The 19742-nt window shown below is 43.1% G+C and overlaps 1 protein-coding gene across 5 annotated transcripts in view; it reads right to left on the bottom strand.

Moving 5' to 3' along the window:
• The window catches only part of dnajc16 (DnaJ (Hsp40) homolog, subfamily C, member 16), a 35091-nt gene extending 17247 nt beyond the window's left edge, over positions 1-17844 (bottom strand). Inside the window, exons 1-9 of one of the 5 annotated variants that reach the window (XM_070860299.1) lie at positions 17772-17844; positions 14671-14774; positions 12836-13009; positions 11041-11107; positions 9049-9382; positions 8252-8436; positions 6883-6987; positions 4708-4866; positions 3766-3896 (exon numbers count right to left, since the gene is read on the bottom strand). In XM_070860299.1, the coding sequence (XP_070716400.1) occupies positions 3766-3896; positions 4708-4866; positions 6883-6987; positions 8252-8436; positions 9049-9382; positions 11041-11107; positions 12836-13009; positions 14671-14702 (1187 nt within the window). In that variant the 5' untranslated portion in view covers positions 14703-14774; positions 17772-17844. Of the gene's footprint in view, positions 1-3765; positions 3897-4707; positions 4867-6882; positions 6988-8251; positions 8437-9048; positions 9383-11040; positions 11108-12835; positions 13010-14670; positions 14775-15027; positions 15164-17771 lie in introns of those variants that run through there. The other 4 variants (XM_070860301.1, XM_070860298.1, XM_070860303.1 and 1 more) reach the window with 4 other exon arrangements.
• Between the last annotated feature and the right edge of the window lie 1898 nt (positions 17845-19742).

The following is a 19742-nucleotide window of genomic DNA, read 5'->3' as shown; positions in this document are numbered from 1 at the left end:
ACAGACATATGGCAAGTCAAACAGTCTTCTGCATCAGTAATTCATTTACGATCTTTGCATCCATCAGCAATGCTACTTTGCGGAAGGGTTCTCAAAATGGATGCAATCAAATAAGCAGAGTGGGTGTCCCGAAGAATGGTTGATACTTGCTGCCAGGTGTCCTTACGAACAACATACACCAGTGCCATGTTGGAATGCCCTGTTCTACTAAAGTAAGGAGGATGAATCATGGTCAGCACTGATTTACATGTAGTGTCCCTGGGCTACCTGTTGGCACCGATTTACCCGTGGAGTCCCTGGGCTACCTGTTGTGTATCTGTAAAGCATGCACTCCCATATTCCGCCCCCAGGGAGGGCATCCCCTGAAGTCCCAAGGGATCCCAGCATCCCTTGGGAGCACTGTATGTAAAGCCTGTTCCTCACTCTGGAGTGTCTTAATAAAGACTGAGGTCCCTGTTACTTTAACCTCCCTGTGTGCAGTCTCATCTGCGTCAGGAACACAATACTACCTGTTGGCACCGATTTACCCGTGGGGTCCCTGGGCTACCTGTTGGCACCGATTTACTTGTGGAGTCCCTGGGTTACCTGTTGGCACCGATTTACTTGTGGAGTCCCTGGGTTACCTGTTGGCACCGATTTACCCGTGGGGTCCCTGGGTTACCTGTTGGCACCGATTTACCCGTGGGGTCCCTGGGTTACCTGTTGGCACCGATTTACCCGTGGGGTCCCTGGGTTACCTGTTGGCACCGATTTACCCGTGGGGTCCCTGGGCTACCTGTTGGCACCGATTTACTTGTGGAGTCCCTGGGTTACCTGTTGGCACCGATTTACTTGTGGAGTCCCTGGGTTACCCGTCGGCACCGATTTACTTGTGGAGTCCCTGGGTTACCTGTTGGCACCGATTTACCCGTGGGGTCCCTGGGTTACCTGTTGGCACCGATTTACTTGTGGAGTCCCTGGGTTACCCGTCGGCACCGATTTACTTGTGGAGTCCCTGGGTTACCAGTCGGCACCGATTTACCCGTGGGGTCCCTGGGTTACCTGTTGGCACTGATATACCCATGGAGTCCCTGGGTTACCTGTTGGCACCGATTTACCTGTGGGGTCCCTGGGCTACCTGTTGGCACCGATTTACCCGTGGGGTCCCTGGGCTACCTATTGGCACCGATTTACCCATGGGGTCCCTGGACTACCTGTTGGCGCCGATTTACCTGTGGGGTCTTTGGGTTACCTGTTGGCACCGATTTACCTGTGAGGTCCCTAGGCTCACTGTGGCATCTCTGTGCTCCCTATTGCAGTGGATCAGCTTTTTTTGTTGGTTTCCCCAATATCTCCCTCCTCGCCTGAAAGTGCTGGCTTTTGCTGGGCTACAGGTCCACAGGAGTTGAATGCCCTCTGGTACCTTGCTTAAGTAGCAATTCTTCATGCGTGAGTGCCGACACGGAGTATTGGCAGGCTTGTTAACCGTGTAGGACAATCACAGCAAACCCCGATTTTGTCCTCGCCTATCGTTCACTCAAATACACTTTCCAACAGGGGACATGTGGATGATAATCAGCAATAGGAACCACGGCTGATTCTTACCCTCTCGGACCCTTATACCGCCATGGTTGAACTCAGCTAATCCAGCACAGATCTGCCATCAAACTTTGCCCTTCTGGTCTCCATAGCTCAGCATTACCTTCCACCACCAGGCTACTGGGAAGCCAGCAGTAGCAGAATCTAAAGGATGGCTTCTCATTACTGAAGTACAATACATCTTGTTGTAGAGAAGACCTGGTAGATTTATTGCATTTTGTCAATGACACCCTAGAAATAAAAGGTGACTACCTCCAATCACTATAAATGTTTTCAAGCATTCAGAACAGTGTTTGAAGCCTGAATTGGTAGCTTGATAATAGCTGCACTTCCATCCTGCACACCGCCCTCCCCCTAGCACCACCAAAAAATATACAGGATGAATTACTTTTCCTACAAGATCAGGTGTCAGCTGTGGCTCAGTGGGTAGCACTCTCACCTCAGAGTCAGAAGGTTGTGGGTTCAAGTCCTACTCCACTGATTTTCATTTAGAAAGACACTGACTAATCAAGGACAGTCAGCACGGATTTGTTAAGGGAAGGTCGTGTCTGACTAACGACTGAATTTTTCGAGGAGGTAACCAGGAGGGTCGATGAGAGTAGTGTATATAGATTTTAGCAAAGCTTTTGATAAGGTCCCACATGGCAGACTGGTCACAAAAGTAAAAGCCCATGGGATCCAGGGTAAAGTGGCAAGTTAGCTGAGGCAGGAAGCAAAGGGTAATGGTTGATGGGTGTTCTTGTGACAGGAAGGATGTTTTCAGTGGGGTTCCGCAGGGCTCAGTACTAGGTCCCTTGCTTTTTGTGGTACACATCAATGATCTAGACTTGAATATAGGAGTATGATTAAGAAGTTTGCAGATGATCCTAAAATCAGCTGTGGTTGATAATGAAGAAAGCTGTAGACTGCAGGAAGATATCCATCAACTGGTCAGGTGGGCAGAACAGTGGCAAATGGAATTTAATCCAGAGAAGTGCGAGGAAATGCATTTGGGGAGGGGTAACAAGGAAAGGGAATACACATTAAATGGTGGGACAGTGAAGTGTGGAGGGACAAAGGGACCTTGGAGTGCATGTCCACAGATCCCTGAAGGAAGGTCAGGTAGATAAGATGATTAAGAAGGCATACAGAATGCTTGCCTTTTAGCCGAGGCTTAGAATATAAGAGCCGGGGTGGGGGGGGGGAGGGGTGGTTATGCTTGAACTGTATAAAACACTGGTTAGGCCACAGCTGGAGTACTGCATGCAGTTCTGGTCACCGCATTACAGGAAGGACGTGATTGCACTGGAGAGGGTACAGAGGTGATTTACGGGGATGTTGCTGGGAGTGGAGAATCTTAGCTATGAGGACAGATTGGATAGGCTGGATTTGTTTTCCTTGGAACAGAAGAGGCTGAGGAGACCTGATTGAGGTGTATAAAATTGAGGGGCCTAGATACAGTGGATAGAAGGGCTTATTTCCCTTAGCAGAGGGGTCAAAAACCAGGGGGCATAAATTTAAAGTAACTGGTAGGTTTAGAGGGGATTCGAGGGGAAAAGTTTTCATGCAAAGGATTGTGGGAGGTCTGGAACTCAATGCCTGAAAGGTAGAGGCAGAAACCCTCACCACATTTAAAAAGTACTTGGATGTGCACTTGAAGTGCCGTAACCTGCAGGCCGAAATGGCCTCCTTCCGTGCTTATAAGCTTCTATGATCCATGACATGAACACAAAATCGAGGCTGACCGTACAGTTCATTACTGAGGGAGTGCTGCACTGTCGGAGGCGCCGTCTTTCAGATGAAACATTAAATCGAAGTTGCGTCTGCTCTCTCAGGTGGATGTAAAAGATCCTATGACACTATTTCAAAGAAGAGCAGGGAAGTTCTTCCCGGTGTCCTAGTCAATATTTATCTCTCAATAATAGCACTAAAAACCATTATCACATTGTTGCTTGTAGGAACTTGGTGTACGCAAAATTGGCTCCTGCGTTTCCTACATTACCAGTGACTGCACTTCAAACAAAGTACTTCATTGGTTGTAAAGCGCTTTGGGACAGCCCGAGGTCATGAAAGACGCTATATAAATACAAGTCTTCCCTTTTTCTTTCACAGAAGGACCCAATCAGCATCAGGCAAATATATGCAACCTACTTCGTGGCCAACATCAAAAGAAAGAAACTGATAATTGCTGCGAGATCAGTCAGTTACCTTTTCTGACGACGGAATTGTCTCACTGGGCACAACTCCTCGAAAAGTTTCTGGTTTGTAAGACGAGAAGCCAGTAAGAATTTGTTACCTGAAATGAATTCATCTATTATTTGTTTTTTCATTCCTTTGGCCTGTAAGAAATAATTCAAAACCATCAACTACTTTCCCAGCACCAAGAACATACATGAATCTAATTATTATTTTTTTAACTCCCCGCACCCCCCCCCCCTTCCACCCGCAACCGACCCTTTTTGTTCCATCTATGCTGAAGGTGCCAGTTCTTGCTGGGCTGCTGTTCACAGCCACTCTGTGCTACCTAGACATTTGACTTCCATGAGCCTAGACAGCGACTGTCGACAAGTTACTCAACCATGGAAAACCTGGGGGAGGGGTGTAGCTGTCGAAGCTCATACATAAAGAACAGTCACTTGGGGGAGATAGCAGAGGAGGTCAAGACCAATGGGGTTATATTTCAGCAAGAGTCAGCACTTCAGGAAAGGAAGAGAAAATGGTGGGTTGTGAATCTTTGGAATTCTCTACCTCAAAAGGACCGCGGATGCTAAGTCATTGCGTATATTCAAGGCTGAGATAGATAGATTTTTGGACTCTAAGGGAATCAAGGGATATGGGGATCAGGCGGGAAAGTGGAGTTGAGGTCGAAGATCAGCCATGATCTTAATGAATGGTGCAGCAGGCTCGAGGGGTTGTATGGCCTACTCCTAATTTTTAATCTTATGTCCATGAAAAAAAAGAACATTTTCTTTTGACTACAGTGTGTGCATTGGATGTGGTGGTGGAAGCAAAAGGCAATTCTTCTGAGGCAAAATTTGGGACTATTCTTAGCCTTTCACATACAATCCCAGAGAAACTTGCACCATTCTCCATCAATATCACTCCTCACCTTGAATAGAAATACTTAAGAAAAAAAGATACAGTACATACCTGGATGATATCAGCTGCTTTGTCTACGTTCTCCTTAAATATCATTATGGTAGACATGTAACTATTTACACCGTAATGAGCCAGGATTTCCTCAGTATTCTCACTCCCAGTCTCCACATAACCAAACTTAACATAATCTTTAAACTGGAAGGCAGTCAGCTTTGGAAAGAAAAGTGAATGTCAGAATGGCAACTTAACCATTTCCCACAATCTCTGTCTGCATTAACACAACCTGTTAATTGCAATCAAAAAGTCATTTTGACAACAGCTTACAGATATTCACACTACATTCGATCAGCTGAATGGAGCATTTAAAGTCGTGCATTTTGCAGGTTATATTTACTGTCCCACAATACAGGATACAAATATGAAACATGGGACACTAAAGATCCAGCAGCCTTGTAACAGGCTCTGCAATTACAATAATTTATATTTGAATGCTAATAATTATATAAATAACTAAACATAACCAATTTCAAAAGAAACAGCTCAGACCAATTTATTTAGAGAAGGAAAAACATGTTTTAAAACTAAAATATGGCATATGTTCTTTGTAAATGTGCTTTAGGAGTTAGAGAAGATTTCCAGTGATTGCAGACTAGGCGTTAAATGTAAATGGTTCATTAGCAATGGTAAACACTTAAATATTTGTGATTTTTTTTTAAGTTGTGTTGGCCGAAGTCGAGAGACAAAGAGACAATCCACTGCATTGTGCACACAAAACAATAATATTACTGAAATTTAAATCCTGTAGCAAGCAGTTTTGAACACAACCTGCAAAGGACACCAGCACCACAGAATGATGTATGATTTATAGGGGGGTTACCAATGCTGTAACTCTGCCTAAAAATAATATATGCTAGCAGCAGTTTATAATCTGGAAATCAATGTATTTTGTTTAAGTGTATTACTAATACAAATTGATTGACTGCAACATTTTTTTTACAAACAGCAACATTCAAGGATAAGATTCAAAATGATTTGGACTCTGCAGTGTTGCTACGAAGCAAATCAAATCATCACCAACTCATTATGAGAATAGCAAGACCCGCAGGATAGAAAAGATCCGTCAGATCACACAATAACGCGCTATTGGTACAGTTTATGTACACAAGTGGACTGCCCCAGTAATCACAAGCAACAGCTACGAATGTGATCTGCTCAGTGTGACAAATGGATACGGATCGTGCCCACAGACCCCGTTGAGTGTTCCATTCGTAACATGTGGTGAAAGTACAGGCAACTCTCGATTATCCAGGTCCCTCAGGGATTGGACTATTCCGGGTAAACGATTTGTCCGTTAGGGTGAGTCTACATTTTAAAGTTAAAACTTTAATGAATAAATACAATCGTTGGGGCGAGTTTACATTTATAAAAGTTAAAACATTAATGAATCAATACAATCAGCTACAAACAGTAACAAAAGATGAACATTACCAGCATGCACGTACACGTTCTGTGTCTGGAACCCGGTGCCAGCCCTGCTCCCGTTCCCAACGTCAGCGGCGGCCGCGAGAGACAGCGGCTGCAGCAGCGCGCTCACACACACACCAGCAAAGCAAGACACACACCAGCAAAGCAAGGGCAGAGGTGGGTGCTTTTTACGGTGAGTGAGAGAGAATGTGTGAGAGAGAGAGAGAGAGAGAGAGAGAGAGAATGAGCAAATACTAATGAGCAGTGTTTGGAAGGAGATTTTTCCAAATTATTTGGAGCTGTCTTTTTCACTTGTTAGCAGCAGAATTTTAAATCCCGTTACAACGGTTTCCCGTTGGATCCGTGTACGGATAATCGAGAGTTGCCTGTAATTAAAATGAAAAACTTAGATGTGTCTTCATTAGAAACTGATGTGTGGGTTCGAAAGTGGCTCTGACAACATTAGTGTGACAGGTTTCGTTAGTGTCAGCTGTCCTCAACATTAATATTACCTCATCAAACATGGGAAAAACAATTCACAGAGCGGACATGTCTCGTGCCTTAAAAATAAAGACTTTGCCAACCCTTTGCTTTTTTTTAAAAAAAAAGGTACGTGACAGGAAGACCATAAAAGAGAATTCCACTCAAAAAATGTTCAACATAAATGTTGAACTGTTGACACAAATTAAAGCAATATGCAATGTATAACTGCACAGTTTCACCATTATATGCTGCAATTCAGTGAACTGTTTAATGCATTACCTTGTACAACAGTGGCACTACAGACTTCTGGTGAAATATTAATGCACGTGGCTTGTTGTCCTGCTCCCACACAGACAAAAAGTGTACATAATTCTTGTTGGTTACCTAAAAATGCAATACAAATATCTAGTTACACTTTTAAATTCCAGGAGATTGTAGCCCATCTTTCCATTATCCTATCGTTGCATTCTATTTGATCTAAACTACTTCATTGTCTACAGGGCAAAAGGCAAGTATCCAAACCTTTAGCTTTGGCTCAGTAGTAACACTCTCGCCTCAGAGTAAGAAAGTTGTGGCTTCAAGTCCCACTCCAGAGACCCGAGCACATAATCCAGGCTGATGCTCCCTGTGCAGTACTGGCGAAGGTGCTGTCTTTCGGATGAGATGTTAAACCAACGCCCTTTCTGCTCACTCAGGTGAGCTCCCATGGAAGTAAAAGCTCAAAAAAGAGCTGGGAGGTTCTCCTGGTGTCCGAGCTAATATTTATCCCTCAACTAATATCACTAAAACAGATTACCTAGTCATTATTTAATTGTTGTTTGTGGGATTATGCTGCCACATTTCCTGCAGTACAACAGAGACTATACTTCATTGGTTGCAAAGCACTTTGGGACATCCCGAGGTTGTGAAAGGCACTATATAAATGCAAGTCTTTCTTTTCAAACACTGTGCACACTTGACTTGAATAATTTTGGCACCTGCATCAATTGAACAAATCCCCATTGTACTTTCAATTGGTTTAGTATCAGAGTATACTTTTTTGGTAAGGGATTTATGAAGCTGTTGGAGAATATGTGTGTTTATAGACTGCATCAATCTTACGGTTCTAATGACCTTTTAACTATTGCAACAGTTTGTCAGAATTCCTTGATTGTTTCAGTACACCTTGTAACACGTACTCAGCTAACTGATATTTTATTTGGGCAGGGTTTTTTTCCAGATTGCCCCTCCATTCATAATGCTTTCTTATTTTTTTGGTCATTTTCCCAAGTTATCTTTTCCCCTAATTATCACAACTGCTCATTAACATGTATCCTTTTTTAATAGAAGTAGGAAATTACTATGTGGCTCAGCTAATGGTGTACTAACTATGGGATGAGAAAGCTAAAAAATTGTTGGCTTCTTATGAACCAATCATACAGGGCATTCCATATGCATTTTTGGACTCAAGTGTATGCAATATTTCATACACACTGGGCTAAAGTATAACAGCACACCAGACATTAACAGTCAAGCCAAACCTCAGACATGTATCGAAATAATTACTGCATTGCCAATTTTGAGCATTTCAATAACATTTTACATGAAAGAATGTACCAAAATCAGGGAGACCTTTTTTCTTCCAGGATGTGATTATTCGACTACATACCTGCTCCAAAAGCTTGCTTGGCAAAAGGTTTTCCACAAACTGCCTTAAGTTTTCTCGAACCACAGCATTTTTAAAGAATGTTACTCTTCCATTGATGACTCCCACTATTGCCGGATGCTGATACACCCCAAGGTGATTTAAAAGGCGACGCTCATATCCTGAATCTATCACTCCAATCCCAAGGCCTGAAAGGAAATCCAACAACAGATCATTTATTCCTTGACACTCCATGAACACTGCCACACAGCATTAGTTTGTACTTAATTTCCCCCCCACCCCCTCTCTAATTTACTCCTTCCCTCCTGAAAGCATTGATCCTTGCTGGGGTACAGTCCCACAGGTTCTGGCAGTCCTCCAGCACTTTGTCCAAGTACCCATCCTTCACATGAGCCTAGACAGTGAGACTCAGCATGGAGTTATGGGAAGCGGGCAGGGTAGTGGACGAGAGTCGATGATCAGATCAGCCATGATCGTATTAAATGGCGGAGCAGGCTCGACGGGCCGTATGGCCTACTCCTGCTCCTATTTCTTATGTTCTTATGGAGACATCAGAGCTGAGCCTCATCCTGTCTCACTCAATGACCATGCGCAACTGATTTAACTCCTCTATAGCTCGGAGCCACGGAGACCAACTGCAGTATCCAGCTGACACCAGTTAACTCAACAAAGACCATAGATTGCATTCAAGGCTTTTTTTCGCTCACTTATTGAGCCACCAGAAGAGTGGTCCTTGACTTTAAACAGCTTCCCTCTTCAAACCACAAGCTTTGCAGTAAATGATTCAGAGATTGACATACCCAGAGGTTCGAGCTCCTGCACCACTTCCTTCCAGACTGGCTCAATGTGAACACAGCTGAAACACCAATCGGAAGTCACTTTGATGAGATGAGGTTTCTTATAACTGTCTGGCACAACCTCAGTCATGTATTGAGAGAAATGCAGCAGGTACTTATCATCGAATGAGTCACGGGCAGAATTAAACTGAAAGTGAAAAAAGGAGTCGTCGAAGAAGAAGCTGTCGTATTTATGGAAAGTCCGGAAGTGGTGCTGCGGTTGTTGGAGGTTCCCTGGCTGTCCATCAGCGTCTCCATACTTATCAAAATTCAACCTCCTCTCCTCATTTGAAAGAATCTGAACCAAGAAAAGAGTTAATGAGTTAGTGCAGTGAGCATGGCTTCCATTGTAATATGATGCATTGCTATAATACCGACACCCAAAATATAGCCTGGGGGCCACTTGTGCCCACCACCTCCCCATTGTGACCCTCAGAAAAGCTATGTTTTTGTCAACCTGAATCCACAAGGTCGAGGAAGTTTCATAAAGATCGCAATGTGAGAAATTTTAAAAAATAGAAGATATATATTAATGATCTGTACTTGGGTATACAGGACATAATTTCAAAGTTTGCAGATGACATGAAACTCAATATATAGGAAACAACGAGGAGGATAGTGACAAACTTCAGGAGGGCATAGACAGACTGGTGGAATGGGCAGACACAAGGCAGAATAAATTTGGCACAGAAAAGTGTGAAGGGATACATTTTGGTAGCAAGAATGAGGAGAGGCAATAAAAAAACTAAATGATACAATTTTAAAGGAGGTGCAGAAACAGAGAGACCTGGGGATGTTACACAAGTCTTTGATGGTGGCAGAACAAGTTGAGAAGAACATATGGGATCCTTGGCTTTATTAATAGAGGCACAGAGTATAAAAGCAAGGAAGTTATGCTAAACTTTTATAAAACTCTGGTTAGGCCTCAGCTGGGCACCACACTTTAGGAATGATGTCAAAACCTTACAGATAATGCAGGAGATTTGATACGAGGTGTCCAAAATCGTGAACAGTTTTGATAGAGTGACAGAAAGATCAGTAACCAGCAGACACAGATTTAAGGTGATTGGCACAAGGCGACTTGAGGAAACATTTAATTTTAAAAACACAGCGAGTTGTGATCTGGAATGGTGAACTGAAAGGGTGGTGGAGGCAGATTTAATAGTAACTTTCAAAAAGGAATTAGATAAATACTTGAAGGGAAAAAATTTGCAGGGCTATGGGGAAAAAAAAACGGGGAGTGGAACTAGTTGGCTAGTTCGACAAAATATCCGGCACAGGTACAATTGGCTTCTTTCTGTGCTGTATCATTCTATGATTCTAGGATAGCACATGGATTTGGTATGTTGGTCTGTGGGTAGAGGATGAAGGGGCAACTAGCGAAGGAGTTTTACGTGGATAAGTTGAACTACATTCAAAGAATGTGAAGTACCACATCTGACGTAGGTAATCTAGCATTATCCTGATTTATTTAACTTCCACATACAAGTCAATAAATTATGTCAATAGTATAGAATGCTCAAGGGTTGGCGATAATGCACGGTAACAATGTATATTATTCCATCTAGTTGCCTTGTAGACTGTATGAAAAGGTACCTATTGTATACTTGTCCTTGATGTGACCACAGTTGGAGTAGAATGAACTGTAACTTCTGCTGGCTCCCAAGCAGCCATATGAAAATATATTGTATAGCCCATCTGACCAGACAATGTTTTGTGATGGGTTCACTTAACCTTTTATTACCAAATGCTTAAATTGGACTGATGTCCTTGGTTCTATCTACATAATGAAAATACGTTAAATGATACTTTCTCAAGGGAAGATCTACGCAATAACAGAAAAAAATTCCAGGCCTCAAAAATCTGATAACAGCAATGGACTTCAGGCATGACCCTTTACAAAGGAAATCTAGTAGTGAATTATTATTTTATTTCCACTCAAAAGATTTTTAGTACCTCGTACGCTTTGTTAATCTGAATGAACTGATCTTCTGCCTTTGGGTCCTTATTCTTGTCAGGGTGCCTGAAAAAAAAAACAAGCACTGATACGATTTCCCCACAAGAACACAAAGATTAAACAGTCCTGATACATTGCTCAGCATGATTAAAATTCTAGCATAAAAGAATTTTAAACTAGCGCTATTCCATAAAACTGACTTGTACATTTTTTTTTAAAAAAACATTTTCATTTCACCATATGCTTTTATCTGCCACTTTTCTCCCTCCTCTCCTCAAGATGCTGACTTTTGCAGGTCCTCACCTACCCTAAAGACTTCAACTCGAAGTGGCCATTCTTTGTGTGTGACTCAAGATTAAATATCAGCAGACTATTTTCCTGTAGAGGACATCACAGACGAGCCCCATCCTGTCCATATACACGTATTCTTCAGCAGTACAGCGATCAGGAGCAGGAAACCGAACACATTATTCTCCGGCCTAATCCTGGGGCATGAAGATTAATCGCAGTGTCCCCACTGCTGCCCTGACTATCAGCACAGTCCAGCCTGGGAGCTTCCTGATCCTTATGGTTTAGTTACACACTTAGTGATGCATTTATCCATTAAGCCATCAGGGCGCTCCAGTGACACACAATTTGCACCAACCAGCGAGCTAGCAATATTTACAGCAGCTTCGGATAAATTTTGCACCTCTTCTACTAATACTAAATAGTACTTTAGTTCAGCAGCCAGATCTACAAGAATGGTTCCAGGGATAAGGGACTTCAGTTACATGGATAGACTGGAGAAGCTGGGGTTGTTCTCCTTGGAGCAGAGACGGTTGAGAGGAGATTTGATAGAGGTGTTCAAAATCATGAGGGTCTAGACAGATTAGATGTTCCCATTGGCGGAAGGATTGAGAACCAGAGGATACAGATTTAAGGTGATTGGCAGAAGAACCAAAGGCGACATGAGGAAAAACTTTTTAAGCAGCGAGTGGTTAGGATCTGGAATGCATTGCCTGAGAGGGTGATGGGGGCAGATTCAATGGTGGCTTTCAAAAGGGAATTGAATAAGTACCTGAAGGAAATTAAATTGTAGAGCTACGGGGAAAGGGCGGGGGAGTGGGACTAGCTGAAGTGCTCTTGCAGAGAGGCGGCACGGGCTCGATGGGCCAAATGGCCTCCTTCTGTGCTGTAACCATTCTATGATTCTATAATACTCAGTCCATTGTAGAGAGAATAATTGATTACAAGGCTGTTTGGATGAAATCAAATTGTCAAACTTCGCAAAACATTCAAACTCTGTTTCTCTCTCCACAGATGCTGCCTAACCCACTGAGATTTCTAGCATTTTCTGTTTTTATGTCATTCAAACTTCACAAGTGGTACAGTTTCTTAACACACCAACACATTTTTGTTTATAGCATTCACAGACTTTATTGTTTTCAAACTTTCTATCCAAGTTTATCATTAGAGTTTGTATTCGCAAGATAAGGCCAGCAAACTGTATCTTGCATCTTTGCATCTTGTATCTTTGCATCCCATTATAGGCAGTTCTCAAAAAAAAACACAAGACTAAGATGTCAGACTAGAACATAAGAAATAGGAGCAGGAGTAGGCCATACGGCCCCTCGAGCCTGCTCCGCCATTCAATAAGATCATGGCTGATCCGATCAGGACTCAGGTCCACTTCCCTGCCCGCTCCCCTTAATAAGAGGAACGTTTACTGGAAAAATACAGCCTCTGGACATAAAATCTGTATGTGTGTCTATTCCCACTCCAATGACAACTAAAGTAGAGAGAGAAACTCACCATTCCCGAGCCAGTTGCTTGTAAGCTTTCTTTATTTCTGCCTGGGTTGCAGTTCTGCCGACTCCCAGTAATCTGTAAGGATCAAACTCTATTCCATGGTGGAGAGGGGTGTTCAGCAGAAAGACTAGGAGCACCAGTAACCTTCCCAAAGGAGCCAACTGTAAACCAGCCATTCTGAAAATGTGCAAAATATGTGATTTGAAATATTAAAGATTAGTAGCAATGGTTCATAACAAAATGAATACAGGTACAAGAGTGAAAAATAAATCCTCCTTCAGTTTCCAATCTGAGCCCTGTTGAGGGAAGACTGCAGCATCTGCCACTAGTACAAAATGACTCGGGGGCTCAAAAAAGTATTTTTATTTAGATGATGAATTACAAATCGATTTGCCACTTTCCGTCTAATACATTTATCATAGTGACACTTCATGATAAATGATGAACAGCAGCAGGCACACGGTACCTACAGGGTAACCATTACCAGTTGAAGGAATCTGGGTTGAAGCTTTAAAAGAACAAAAATGCAACAGCAGCAAACTGCTCAAAACAAACCATTCATTTGAAAACTGCATGCAGCTTTCAGTTACAGTTCCCATTTTAAGGATTAACCACCCTTGCCAATTGCAACTTTATGTAAAAATATTAAAATTAAAAATATCCTCCACCTTTAAAACTATTCATAGTGTAACATAACTGGCACCCAAGAATATACAGGTGCAGTGACGTTAAATGTTGTAGAAGGATTAACAATTCGATCCACAGAGTAAGGCATGAATGAGGGTTTTTTTCTCATTTTCTCTCCTGAACATGGTTTCACAAGCACCAGGTGGCTTCCTATAATTAATTCCTGTGTGAGGCCAGCCAGTGAGCACTGGCAGGCTATTCAACTATAGGGCCTTCAGTGCCATGACCAGTGCTATTCTCAAACATTCATACACCGACACTTGCCAGAGTTTAGGAACTCTGGTTGATTTTCTAATTCCGAGCCCGGGACACCGAGCTTGACTGTAGCACCATCGCTGAGATAAGCCAAATTAACAAAGGCTGGGTATCAAAGCTGGGGCCTTCCTGGTACAATTGCTCAGTTACTCACTGGATAAGCACAGAATCATCAGGAGAGCTGGAGACAGAGTTGAACACAAGAAATAGGAGCAGGAGTAGGCCATACGGCCCCTAGAGCCTGCTCCGCCATTCAATAAGATCATGGCTGATCATCGAACTCAACTCCACTTTCCCGTCCGATTTAGATATCCCTGGATTTGCCCTAGACTCTAAAAATCTATCTATCTCAGCCTTGAACATGTTCAGAGACTCAGCATCAACTGTCCTCTGGGGCAGAGAATTCCAAAGATTCACAAACCTCTGATTCATGTTCTGCTCGGTTCTTCATCTGAATTATGCCAAGTGAAGAGGCATTGGGTGCAGGCTGTGGCATCTCGCTGACGGGCAAAATAGGGGGTGTGGGGCGAAGAGCAGCAATGCTTAATTGACATATATTAGTGTCAATACTTTTCTTAATTGAACCATTCCATCAAAAATATTAAAAATGACAGCTGCCCAAATGTCTCAGTCAGCAAAGGTAGTGAGTAGCTGAGCTACACAGACTAGAAGGTCCCAGGTTATATTCCCGACTGTGCTACATTAGGTGATCTCAGCCAGGGTGGTAGTAGGTTCAGTACAATTTGTACAAGTGCACTTGGGTTAGTGATGGGGACTAAATCTGCTCCTGATCACTATGCATTGGCTCCTGCTGGAAAGTGCATGGGTGGATGAGGTCAGGGTCGGAGGGGTCAGCTGTAATACCCTCTGAGGTCAAATGGCCTGTGCATACTCACAGTCTTGACTTACACACGAAGAAAGGCCACATGGACAAAGTGCCAGAGAGTAACCAGCAGCCATTGATCCGTACCCGAGCTTCCAGCAAAGAAGGGAAGGAAATCTGCAGGAAGATTTTTTTTTAAAAAAAGGTATTTTGAATGATTCAGGAATATATAAGAAAAAAATAAGAAACACTATTAAATTATATCACTTAGAAATATTTGTTGTGATGAATTTAGAATCCTTGTCAAGCCAGTGCTCCCCTAATACTCTGCGATTGAATGTTCTGCCTCCTGCTATTTTCTGGCCTGTAATTTCCCCATTGTGTTAACATTAACCAGCTCGGTGCTGGCCTGATTGAGAAGCCGACTTACCCCCGGACTCTCCTTGTGCGGCCCACACGCACCGGCCGCAGGCTATACCCAAAGCAACCCTGCAGTCGGGTCACATTTCTCACAAACCGAGCCGCAAAGCTGCAGAATTGGAGAGAATAAACACCACTCTCCCTCGTTGACGTGCACTTCCGCTTTTGCGCCGTCGCATTTCGACCCACTCCCAACGGGTTGCTATGGTTTCGAGGCCTGCGTCAAAAATAAGCACCATCACAGCCTGGACATGTAACGCTGCAAATGTGGTCCTGATCCAAGATGTCGACTTTTGCTGATAGTAACATTGAAATCCCCTCGCAAGATAATTATGGCCGAGGAAGGCCATTCAGCCCATCTTGATTCAACCACCGAGATCCCAACACCACACGATTGCAGCATCCAGTTGTTTCTTAAATGATTCTAGGGTTCTTGACTGCACTATGTATTTGGAAGCTAATTCCACATGCTGATCACTCACTGGGGTAGATCTTGACTGTGTGATAGTGTAACAATAACAATTTGCATTTATATAGCGCCTTTAACGTAGTAAGACGTTCCAAGCTGCTTCGCAGGAGCATTATAAAACAAAATTTGACATTGAGCCACATAAAGAGAAATATGGGCAGAAAAGGTAGGCTTTAAGGAGCGTCTTAAAGGAGGATAGAGAGGGGGACAGGTTTAGGGAGGGAATTCCAGAGCTTAGGCCCTTGGCAGTTGAAGGCACGGCCACCAATAGTGGAGCGATTAAAATCTGGGGTGCTCGAGGCCATAATTGGAGGAGCACAGATCTTGGGGGGGGTGTCGGGCTGGAGGAGATTACAGAGATAGTGAGGGGCGAGACCATGGAGGGATTGCAGTGGAACTGAATATCAGGCACTACGTAGAACGGGAGTCCGATCCAATACTGCTCGGTTTGCGCCACCGCCCAAGACAAATTTCTTGGCATCTGATTCCAAGAACACAGACTCCTAATACTGTGATTAGCCTCATGGCTCTGCTTTGTGCTGTTTCCACACTTAAATATATCTTTTTGTTTCTTGGTGACAGGAACTGTCAGTGGAGGTCTGACTAGAGCTCGATAAAGTTTGATCATTATCTTCTCTGATTTACATTCTACTGTATTGGCTATATAGTTCATCATTCCATTGGCCTTTTTGATTGCTGGGCTGCATTGGTTGGATATTTTTAGCATTGAGTCTACGAAGACTCCTAAATCTCTTTCAAATTCATCATTAGCTATTTTAACACCATTCGTGAAGTATGTATGTTATCTATACATTTGTTTGCATTAAAGCTCATCTGTTATTGTTCTGTCCACTTATTTTGTCTAACTTATTCTCACATAGGAAAAGAATGTCAAAGAAAAAGGATAGGAAATAACTTGCACTTATCTAGTGCCTTTCATGACCTCAGGCCATCCCAAATTTGCAGCAAATTAAGTACTTTGAAATGTAGTCATTGTTGTAATTTAGGGGAACATGGCAGCCATTACATACACAGCAATGTCTCACAAACAGCAATGAGATAAATGACCAGACAATCCGTTTTTTTTTTAAATGATGTTGGTTGAGGGATAAATGTTAGCCAGGATACTAGAACTCTCCTGCTCTTCTCCAATAGTGCCATGAATATTTATGTCCTTGAGCGAGCTGAGAGGTCTTTAGTTTAACAGACAGCACCTCTGACAATGCAGCACTCCCTCAGTATTGGACTGAAGTGTCAGCCTAGATTATGTGCACAAGTCTCTTCAGTAGGGCTTGAACCCACAAACACCTGACTCAGAGGTGAGGGTGCAACCACTGGGCCAAAGCTGAACCCGAGGTATTGATAGAAAGATAGGACTATCCCATTCCCCTCTACATACAGACCAACCTAGAAAACTAGCAAAAGTTGACCAACAACTTCAAAAACTGACAGTAAACATATGCCCCCAAAAAGTAACAATTCAAGGATGCTCCTAATTATAAATCTTAAGATGTAAAATAATGCAGGAGTTTTGTAATTTAAGCTGTAGTTATAGTTAACATTCCTTCACTTGTATTGCAGGAAAAAAATTACGTACATGACACCTGAAAGGGAAACTCCAAATCTTGAAGGTACAAAATTAATGGAAGTATTTCTAGAGGAGCCCTTCCCCAGAAAAAAATATATTTTTCATTAAACGTGATGCATTCTAGTTAATTTTAAGCACTTTTAGACTTCACAAATAGATTTTTAATATAATCGGAAAAACAAACTGATAATTTGGATTTCCAACAGACTATCACTTCCCAAAAAGTTATCTCAAAGGTACTTTCCTCACATAGAACCCCATCCTAATTCACAGACACCAAGCCCATCAAACCCTCACCCTTCAACAGAGAAATTCTCCCTCTCAGTAACCACCCTACACTGAATCAGACATTCTTTTCCCTTGATTGTCATTTCAACCTATCACTATCTGCCCGCCCCCCCATATTCAAATTATACTCTTTACCTCACCACCCCCATTCAAGCTGCCACTTTTATCTCCATCCAACTTACTTCAAGTTGGTATTATACTTACAAACTTCTTTCAAGCTGGGACTATTCTACCACCACCCCAGTTAATACTAGTACAGTAATCTTCTTCCACCCCTATCCCCAAAGCATTGCTCCCAGCTTCTCCCCTCAGCGCCCACTCCTCCCCCCAAACACCACTCTCTGTTGCTGTTCCCTTCGCTCCCCTTTCATGGTGATCCATTTCCTTCTATCCTCAGCACAGCTCCTACCCGAGTCTTGCTGGTTAATGATTCCAGTCGCTGCAGACTCCAGGCATGAATTCCTGTTCTTGCAATTACAGCTCCCACGAAATGCTAACTGTTGGCACACATGCCTCTGCAATGTGAAACCAGCATATTCTCTGTTCTAAGAATAGATTGGTTTCACAGCAGGAGGGACTAAGATAGCCCTGCTTTTTAGTCAGTGTCCCCTGACACACAGATCATTTCTCTCAGTTCAAATGTGAAGGAGGTTGCAGTATTTTAAGCAGACCAGGAAAGGAGCAGGAATGTTCTTAGTTTTATTTATTGTACTCTACATTCTGCAGAAGTGCAGAGTCAGTCTCCACACATTGGTGACATCCAACTCTTCCTCTCCACCACTTCTCTCAATCCAATGGCCTCTGTGCTGTCAGATTTTTGTCCGACATCCAATTGTGGGAGGTTTGCATCTTCCTGCAACTCAACATCAGGAGGCTATCGGCTGATAACCTTTCAGCAAATGAGTCAGTCACGTTGAGTCCGTGTGTGGAATCCTGAAGGCTTCCAACTTGAAAAGTTATGCAATGACGGAATACAGCAGGCTATAAATGGAATTCATATTAAAAATGTATTTTACAAAATAATAATCCAAGTTACGTGCTATAAGCAGAACTAGTACAACAAATATGCCATGAAATAAAAAGATGTTGCAGTGAGGGCTGGGCTACAGGGGCATTATTTTCTGCAAGTCTTGCATTGGTGAGGGAACCATAAAGAACTCAATCACAATACCACAAATTGTGGTTGAGAGAAATCCATTACTGTTTATTATGTATGTAAACTTTATAATAGCGTAAGACTTGCCACCAGGGGCCGCACCTGTTGGAGACCCAAGGGTCGCCTGCACACAGGTATAAAAGGTTGTCTGCCATGCTGCTTCTTCACTCTGGAGTTTGATTAAAGAGACTAAGGTCACATCAGTTTGAGCTTACAGTATACAGTCTTGTGGAGTTATTCTGAACATCACAATTGGCGACGAGTAACAGATCATGAACTTTCACGCGGTTATGGCTGCCGTTGGTATTCTTGAGAGATTTGTTGAGGGTGATGATTGGGAAGCCTTCATCGAGCGTCTTGATCAGTACTTCGGGGCCAACGAGCTGGATACGGACAGTAACGCGGTCAAGCGCAAGGCGATTCTCCTCACCGTTTGTGGATGCACGATGTATGGCCTCATCAAAAATCTGCCAGCACCGACGAAACCAACGGACAAGACATATGCAGAGTTGTGTACGCTGGCTCGGGAACACCTCAAGCCGAAGGAGAGCACCTTAACGGCCAGGTATCGCTTTTATACGCACCATCGCTCCGAGGGCCAGGACGTGGCGAGCTATGTCGCAGACCTAAGACGCCTTGCGGGACCGTGCGAATTTGCTGCACTTTTGGGGGAAATGTTGCAGGACTTTTTCGTGCTTGGAATCGGCCACGAGGTCATTCTTCGCAAATTGCTGTCTGCCGATGCTTGTGATGCATCTTCGTACAGGGTCGGTTGTGTGTTACAGCAAGCTAATGTGTCAGGCAAACTGCAACCCAGTTGCATTTGCATCCAGAAGTTTATCTAAGGCTGAAATAGCCGACAGTATGGTTGAGAAAGAAGCATTAACACACGTATACGGGATTAAGAAAATGCACCAATACCTATTTGGACTCCGGTTTGAGCTCGAAACCTACCACAAACCGCTCATTTCGCTGTTTTCAGAAATCATCATCATCTTGGTGAGGCCACACCTGGAGTATTGTGTACAGTTTTGGTCTCCTAACTTGAGGAAGGACATTCTTGCTATTGAGGGAGTGCAGTGAAAGTTCACCAGACTGATTCCCGGGATGGCAGGACTGACATATGAAGAAAGACTGGATCGACTAGGTTTATATTCACTGGAATTTAGAAGAATGAGAGGGGCCTCCATAGAAACATATAAAATTCTGACAGGATTGGACAGG

This window comes from Pristiophorus japonicus, chromosome 18, assembly GCF_044704955.1.
Source record: "Pristiophorus japonicus isolate sPriJap1 chromosome 18, sPriJap1.hap1, whole genome shotgun sequence".
NCBI classification, from domain to species: Eukaryota; Metazoa; Chordata; class Chondrichthyes; family Pristiophoridae; genus Pristiophorus; species Pristiophorus japonicus.
The sequence above is the reverse complement of the archived record's forward strand: the minus strand, read 5'-3'. Positions and strand labels throughout refer to the sequence as shown.